The sequence below is a fragment of the Camponotus floridanus genome, unplaced genomic scaffold (assembly GCF_003227725.1).
Source record: "Camponotus floridanus strain SB8 unplaced genomic scaffold, Cflo_v7.5 scaffold33, whole genome shotgun sequence".
NCBI lineage: Eukaryota > Metazoa > Arthropoda > Insecta > Hymenoptera > Formicidae > Camponotus > Camponotus floridanus.
Window position 1 is genome coordinate 1,864,441 of NW_020229470.1, and position 8,060 is coordinate 1,872,500.

The 8,060-nt window shown below is 24.6% G+C and overlaps 1 protein-coding gene across 4 annotated transcripts in view; it reads left to right on the top strand.

Annotated features, from left to right (window-relative positions):
• The first annotated feature begins 362 nt into the window (after nt 1-362).
• LOC105248336 (transmembrane protein 8B) overlaps nt 363-8,060 on the top strand; it is a 10,997-nt gene continuing 3,299 nt past the window's right edge. Inside the window, exons 1-8 of one of the 4 annotated variants that reach the window (XM_025410621.1) lie at nt 363-484; nt 1,275-1,446; nt 2,211-2,284; nt 3,403-3,530; nt 3,967-4,250; nt 5,115-5,380; nt 5,956-6,084; nt 6,683-6,894. In XM_025410621.1, coding sequence (XP_025266406.1) covers nt 1,374-1,446; nt 2,211-2,284; nt 3,403-3,530; nt 3,967-4,250; nt 5,115-5,380; nt 5,956-6,084; nt 6,683-6,894 — 1,166 coding nt within the window. In that variant the 5' untranslated portion in view covers nt 363-484; nt 1,275-1,373. Of the gene's footprint in view, nt 485-684; nt 794-1,274; nt 1,447-2,070; nt 2,285-3,402; nt 3,531-3,966; nt 4,251-5,114; nt 5,381-5,955; nt 6,085-6,682; nt 6,895-8,060 lie in introns of those variants that run through there. The other 3 variants (XM_025410619.1, XM_025410618.1, XM_025410620.1) reach the window with 3 other exon arrangements.

An 8,060-nucleotide genomic window follows, 5' to 3' on the forward strand; every position in this document is an offset into this window, starting at 1 on the left:
CTAAAAAACTTCTATTTTTATACTTACATTAACCTTTAAGTTTTGAAATTGCCGGCTATATTCAGTGCAGGAATAAAAAACACCTCCTTGGTTGCTCTACACTGCTTGCACTACCTCCAGACCTAGTGCAGCCAGTTCAGTGAACTCGTGCACTAAGTTTTCCTGCACTGGAATAACGAACGGTATCGGTTACACCAGTTCTGGAATAACGAACGCTTTAGTGTACACTTTTTGAACTAGTGCAGCCAGTGCAGGAATAAAAAACAAACCTCATAGGTTAAGCGTTAATGCGTTTAAGCGTTTCCGATTGGTTCGAATCAGCTATCGAGTAAAATTTTCCTCGGTTACTTGTGTTTTAAAACGTAACCTTGGTGTACGTTCAAACAATAGAGAGAGAATGAATGGCTGCATTCAGCGGAGTCAACCGCTAAGTAGTAATCGAATGATTGGTCTCTACTTTCAAGTCCGACCAATCAGCGTCGAGGTACATCAGAAAATCTAGTAATGTTGCGCAACTGTTGAGTCCATTGAATGTGGCCAATGAGAGAGAGAGAGAGAGAGAGAGAGAGAGAGAGAGAGAGAAAAGAAAGAGGAGGATGAGAGAGAGAAAGAGAGAGAGAGAGAGAGAGAACATATATATATATTTATATGTATATATGCTATATTGTATATATATTTATTTTTTATAAGTGATATACGCCGTGCCATGATATTAACATGTTTTTCAAAATACAGTATTCGACGTTTCGTCATTTTTTCATCCTTTTAAATATTTTATTCGATCTTTTTCGAAGTACGTTTATTTTTTGTGTATACATATGTAATAGTATGTTGTAAATCTTGTTAATTTGCTCGACATTTTACAAAATATTCTATTTATATAAATTTATCGAGTAAAAAATTAACTAAATTATAACTGAAATAAGAAATAGTCTGCGTAAAACTGCATTTTTTTAGAGGTTATATATATTTGAAAGTGAAATTCATTAAAAAAGTGATAATAAACTGTTAATATCAGTAATAATATAATAATAACAACAATTATATTAATTATATTAATATATTTATTGTAAATAAAATAATATGGTTTTATTTTATAATTACAATGATAATAGAAATGAATAATAAAGCTTAGAGTTTATATTTAAATTACAATAAAATAATTAGAAATGTAAGACATGATATCAAAAATTGTCAAATATTTTTGCAAATATAAAAATATTTAAATGAAAACACTGAATTTGATATTGAAGAAGCTAATAAATGTTTTACAGTGAATTATTGTACATTACCTCAAGCGAGTCAGGAAGATCTGCTTCATTCATTTAAAAGTTATTCCGACGTGACAATGTTTCATTATACTGTACCAAAAGATGTGTTTAGAGCTACATGGCATTTTGCCGCATTTATGGATGATCCAACCTGTCAACCACGGAAAGTTTATATGTAAAAATTTTTTATATAGTTTTATCTAAAATTACAATATAATATAATGTTTGCATTATATTATGCAAACTATGAATTTTTCTCTTTTGTATTTGTTTCAAGATAAAATTTTTAGAAAATTGGATTTAGAAAGTTGAATTCATTTATTTTATTTATATAATATATATATATATATATATATATATATATTTATTTATTTATTACATTTTCTCCTGTAAATTTTTAAACAATTAAAACTTATTGCATAAACTATCTTTTGTGTGTGTGTGTGTGTGTGTGTGTGTGTATGCATTTGTATTTTCTATGCATTTATGTATAAGTATATCATGTATAAACACACATACACACCATATATATATATATATATATATATATATATATATATATTAAAATTTTTAAATAAATTTTTATTAGATAGAATGAAATTATTTAATATAATATATATTATTTTTTTGGCTAATATTCTTTCTCGATTATGATCTTCTAGTAAAATAATTATATATATATATATATACACACACACACAATATAAAAAAATAATAAAAAATTAATTAGAGTAAATTATTTTAAGAAAATAAAAAAAAATGAAATATAAGGACAGAGATATCTAATTACAATTTTCAGACATTTGAAAGTCGGTAGTTATCCAATAATAACTTTAAATAATGGAATATTTCCAACAAGTGCTTATACCAAACAGGATGATAGTATTGTAATTACTACGACCACAACATATCAACAAAAAAATGCAACTATTCTTCCAGTTTATGGACCTCAATCTGGGGATTGGTTTGTAGCAGCTTATATGTCCTATTGGGACGAGAGAGTACAACAACAGGTGCAATGATTTTGTCTTTTTAATGCGAATTTAAGTGCAAATAATTGAAATTAATATTATTATTGTTATTATTTTAATATAAGAAACATGCTTATTGAATAATAATTATCTGTTTAAACTTATACATATTAAGATAATTATATAAAAATATAAAATATACAATTAGGCTTTTATATTTTTTTACTCTCATTGGAGTTTAGCAGCTTTGCTATTTTTTATATTCTTTTTAATTTTTGCCAAGAGATATAATAAACATAAATCACATCTGCATAAAATAATTGATAAACTATGGTATGATCCTAATAAGCTTCTTTTGGGTAACTTCATTATTTTTCTCATCATATTTTTAGTATTTTTTTCTATATTATTTTGACTTTTATATATTTTTCCCAACATTATATATAATGTGGTGCTATTTCATAATATCGTTATAATAGGCAGAATGAGGTAGGAATGATGGTGCAGCCTCATATTTGCTAATATGATATGCTTGATAAATGTAAGGCTCATGGCTTTATGCAAAAAAAACATTAGCAGTAAGCAAATCAAAAATATTGATTTGCTTTTCGTTTTTGTACATATATGCCATTGGCTTTTTGCGCGAGTTGAAAGCATTCTCTCATTCAAAAAGAAAAAGAAAAAACAAGTGTAATTGGGAATTAATAACAAGAGTGTGCTGGGTAACTTTTTTCTGTTGAAAATTTATATTCATTATGTACTATATTGCTAAAATTTTTTTAATTTTATTATAATATGGTAGAAAAACAATGTAAGAGGAAAAGTGATTAGCAAAAATTGTGAAAGATACAAGAAAATGTCTCAAAGAGAAGGATATGTAACAGTCTAATTGTATAATAAATTACATGAGATCTAAATAGTGAATAATATGTAATATAACTTAATTGTACACTAGACTTCTCAATAATTTGTTTATTAATATTATTTTTGTTTATTAATATTAATTAGAATTAATGTTAAGCGATTTTTCATAATTCTTTTATTTGTGTGACTCATTAATATTAATTTTTGTTTATTAATATTAATTAGAATTAATGTTAAGCGATTTTCCATAATTCTTTTATTTGTGTGACTCATTTTTCTTGCCATTTGTATTTCAGGGACTTGGACATAAATGTCGATACAGTATAGGCACAGTAGCACTATGGTCTCAAGTGGATAATATTGAGAATATTTCCGTTGGTTATCAAATGACATTCCAAACGAGCACAACTACAACATACTACAAGTAAGATTATCGTTATTTATGAAAAAACACTAAGTATTTAATAAAATATATGATACTTATATAACAATTATATATGATTATAATATTTTATACAACACACACACACACACACACACACACATATATATAATTATATATAATTTATTATTTATTGTAATTAATGTTTATTATGATATTTATTTTCTATTTCTTTTCTATTTTTTATTTCTTTCTTTTTTTCATAAGAGAAAATGTGTATATATGTATATAAATCATTATTTATTATTTATTATATATGCAATTTAATGCAATGTAATTTAACATGGTTCAATGTAAAAATTTGGCAAAAATTTAAAATAATCACACCATGAAAATAAATATCTGTTGCACTATTTTATGAAGCATTTTTTTCCAATAAGATTAAAAACATTTATATTAATTATTTTTTTCTATTTAGAATATATATTCCATCAGGAGTATGGAGCTTCCGTTTATCAGTTTGGAACTGTAATTTCTTGTTACACAATATTCAAGATATTCGCGAACCTTGTATTGAAACTATGTCTCTAAAAGGACGTGCTTTGCCAATACTTAACCATCTTTATCGCAAGGAATCCAAATATTTAACTACAAATGCTAGTTATACTTTTACAGAACTTTCTCCTTATGAAGATAGTTATTACTATTTATTAGTCATTTCGAAAAGTGTTATCGAGTTTAACGTCAAAGTCGATATATTAGGTAATTTCTAATAAATAAATAAATAAATAAATATATATATATATATATATTTATTTATTTATTTATTTATTGATTTTCTGAAAAGTCCGAATACAATGTATAAATATGCAAATTACTGATACACATATTTCTCAATTCTAATATAATGAGAAATGTTTCTATGAACGTGCATATTATTGTAGACAAAAATGTTACAATACTTGTCTTTGAAGAGTTTTAAGAATGTTATGAATGAAATGTTATAACAAGTATACAAGAATATTGTAAAGCTCTTCTTGCAGTGTTCGCACAAAAATTTATTGAAAAAATTTGAAACTTTTTATTACAATAATCGCAGAAAAAAGTGGATATAAAATATGATACGTTGGAAAATATTAAATTTTACATTTGTAATCTTTACTTCATAGTGTTTTTTTAAAAATGACTTTTAACATGCAATCAGATTTTTCAATCAAATTTGTCTTTTTTAATCTTCTTGAGCATTTTCTCTATTCTGAATTTTCTCTCTTTTTCCCTCTTCCCCTTTCTTTTTCTATATAGTTTCCACTCTTATTTTTATTATGATATATGAAAGATAAGAATAGAAAACGAATGGAGACAGAAAATGCGTATTCATATCTTAATACGATTATTTGATCACTTGTTAAATTATGTTTAGTGAGAGGACAATATAAAAGAAGAAATTTAGTTTAAAAAGAACTGCGTTAATTCAGAATAGAGAAATAGTTAATTCAGAAGATGAGTTTAGAATAAAGAGTTTAAAATAAAGAAAGTTATTGTTGATTAATAATTATATAGCTATTTTATATTTATTTATAGATTATTTTGCACAAATATAATGAAATAAGTAATAAATGATTTTAGAGTGCCCAGTTAGATTAACAGATACATCTTTTACAAGAAAATATATCGGTACTTTTTTAAATTTTAATTCCGTAACGGGATCAAATACCAAAGATGTATTAAAATACAAGTGGTCGTATAAAGAAAATAATGTTAGCCGATTTTACAATAGAAACAAACTTTATCAAAAAAATGAAGAATATGAGATTGATAATGAATGTATGCCAAGGTATCAATTGGTGCGCGTAAAACATGCAGAGACATTTTCAATTGTTTATCTCTTGCAGGTAATATTTGCTAAAATACGTATACATAATAATGAGAATTATAAAATACTCGTGCGCGTGCATGTATCAACTATTTTCTTTACAGATTTCTCTTTTAATCAATTTGAAATAATAATAATTTTTTCTATCGACTTGATGAAAAATAATATCATCTATTAATATTTTCATATTAGTTATCTTAAAAACAAATTTTAAATTATAAATTTATTAAAGTTTATTCGAATTTGTCTACAAAGAGAGAAAGAGAAATATACATATTTTAATTACTTATTAAGATCTCAAAATTATATTTTTAAAATTAAAATTTTTTATTGTTTTTTATTTGCTAAATCAATTTATTTAATGTTTTGATATTAATATACACACACACACATATATATATATATATATATATATATATATATATATATATATTATGATTAATTAATTAAAATATACGCAATATATATTTTCTATGTAGATTTTAAATATATATAAGAAAAATATGTTGTTTGTAATAAACATAAGAAAATCGTTTTTCAAAGTAGTTATAATATCAATATTTATATTTATAGTTTATTATTGATATTTTTCAGAGAAAAGAGTGGTTAAGTTCACAGTTAATATTATCAGATGCAACTCCGACAATAATGCAATTTGATATTTTGCCATTAATCGATATTGGTGGCACACTTGATATCGACATACATTCAGAAGTAGAAAAGGTAAATAAAAATATATTTGTAGACTTTATTTTTGACTTTATTCTTTATTAAAAGTTTATTGCTATTTGTTACATTATTATATTATATTATTAAATTATATTATATTATATTATATTATATTATAATTATATTATATTATATTATATTATTAAATTTTAATATTTATCTTTTTACTTCTTTATATGTTAAGATACTAGATTTTTTCGAACTTTTTTCTCACTTTTAAGTCTTTAATGTAATTACATGATTACCTCACACACAAAGTTTAAAAAGTCTCCTTATCTTAAACTCATCAAATATTTTCTTTAGTCTGAATTTTCTCTTTTTGTGTCATTCACTAACTGTTCACTACTCGCATTTGTCATGAGATAACAAAGTGACAAAGAAAGAAAATGTTATGTGTAATCTTCTCTATCTTTTATTCCTTTATTCTATGCAATGTCATATAATTACACAAATGTGAAGTAGCGAGATAGCAATACAAGAATAAGTGCAAGTCGTAAGCAATAAGAAATCCGAGGGTAATAATCTATGATTATAATCCTGATTATAATCCTGTATCATAATTAACATTACATATATGTTTGTATTTTTTTAGCTGCCTTCAATACAACATCAATCGGCTTTGATTACAATATGCATTCAAAGAGATCGTATACCTAAATTAGGAAACCTCCATTCTTGTCAAAGTGAAACTTTATCGATGAATCTGTCGTCATTAAACAAGCACAATACAAATTTTTCAATAGTATATCCACAACCAGGCACATGGTATATTATTAGCCATATGATATGTTATAACTGGAATGGGTAAGCTGAATTTCTGTACATACAATTGAACCTCTTCTATTTTGGAGATATATTAAGACTGCATTGTTTCATTCTGGAAAAGCTTTTTAACTTCTATTCTCTTACAGTATGTATACAGTATATATACAGCATAGAATGAAAATTTTTATCTTTTACTTGCACTTTTATATATAATCATATAGTCACATATAGCAAATGCATGCTTGAATATATTATTAGATTTTATATTAGAAGAAGCTTATATATATATATATATATATATATATATATATATATATATATAAGTTCTTCTAATATATATACATATATATATATATTTTTTTTTTAATATTTTAAAATAAATGCGATCCGAGAGGAGCATCGAGTTTTATTGTTTTTAGTACAATCAGAAAATTTATCTGATATCCTGTAGAGAAAGATTACGTTTAGAAAGATTTAATTTACACTTGTATTTTCTAAATTTTTTATTAGAAGAAAAATATATTATCTTGATTAAATATAAAAAGTTGGGAAGTTTAAAAGTAAAAAATGTACACACATACGCACGCACGCACACAAGTACGCGCGCGCGCATACACATACACAAATCTTTAAGCTTTAAATATATATATTTTTTATTATTTTCTTTTCTCTCTCTCTCTCTCTCTCTCTCTCTCTCTCTTTCTCTCTCTGTACATATCTATATATACAGAGTATTTCATTTTAAGTGATGCAGCTGAATATCTCTTAAAATAAAAGAGATTGGAAAAAATGTTTCAGATAAAAGTTATTTGACTCAAAGGGGAATATAAGATAATACTAATATAAGATAATGTGACCTTTAAACAATTATCCAAGGTCAGACCAATATCATTATCTTATATTTCCCTTTGAGTCAAATTACTTTTATCTGAAACATTTTTTCCATCTTTTTTACTTTGAGATATTCAGGTGCATCACTTAAAATGAGACACCCTGTATATACATATACGTTTTTAGCATAAGTAGCTATTCTATTTTCTTTGAGTCTCTTTGATTTATTTTAAGTTCATTTTTCCTTTATAAAATTTTATGGCGATACAATAGGAAAATTATGAATAATTGAAAATAAAGGATTTTGGAAAACTAAGTTTTGGAATGGCCAACAGATAACAAAATTTATTTTTCAGAAAATTCGAAGTTTTAGG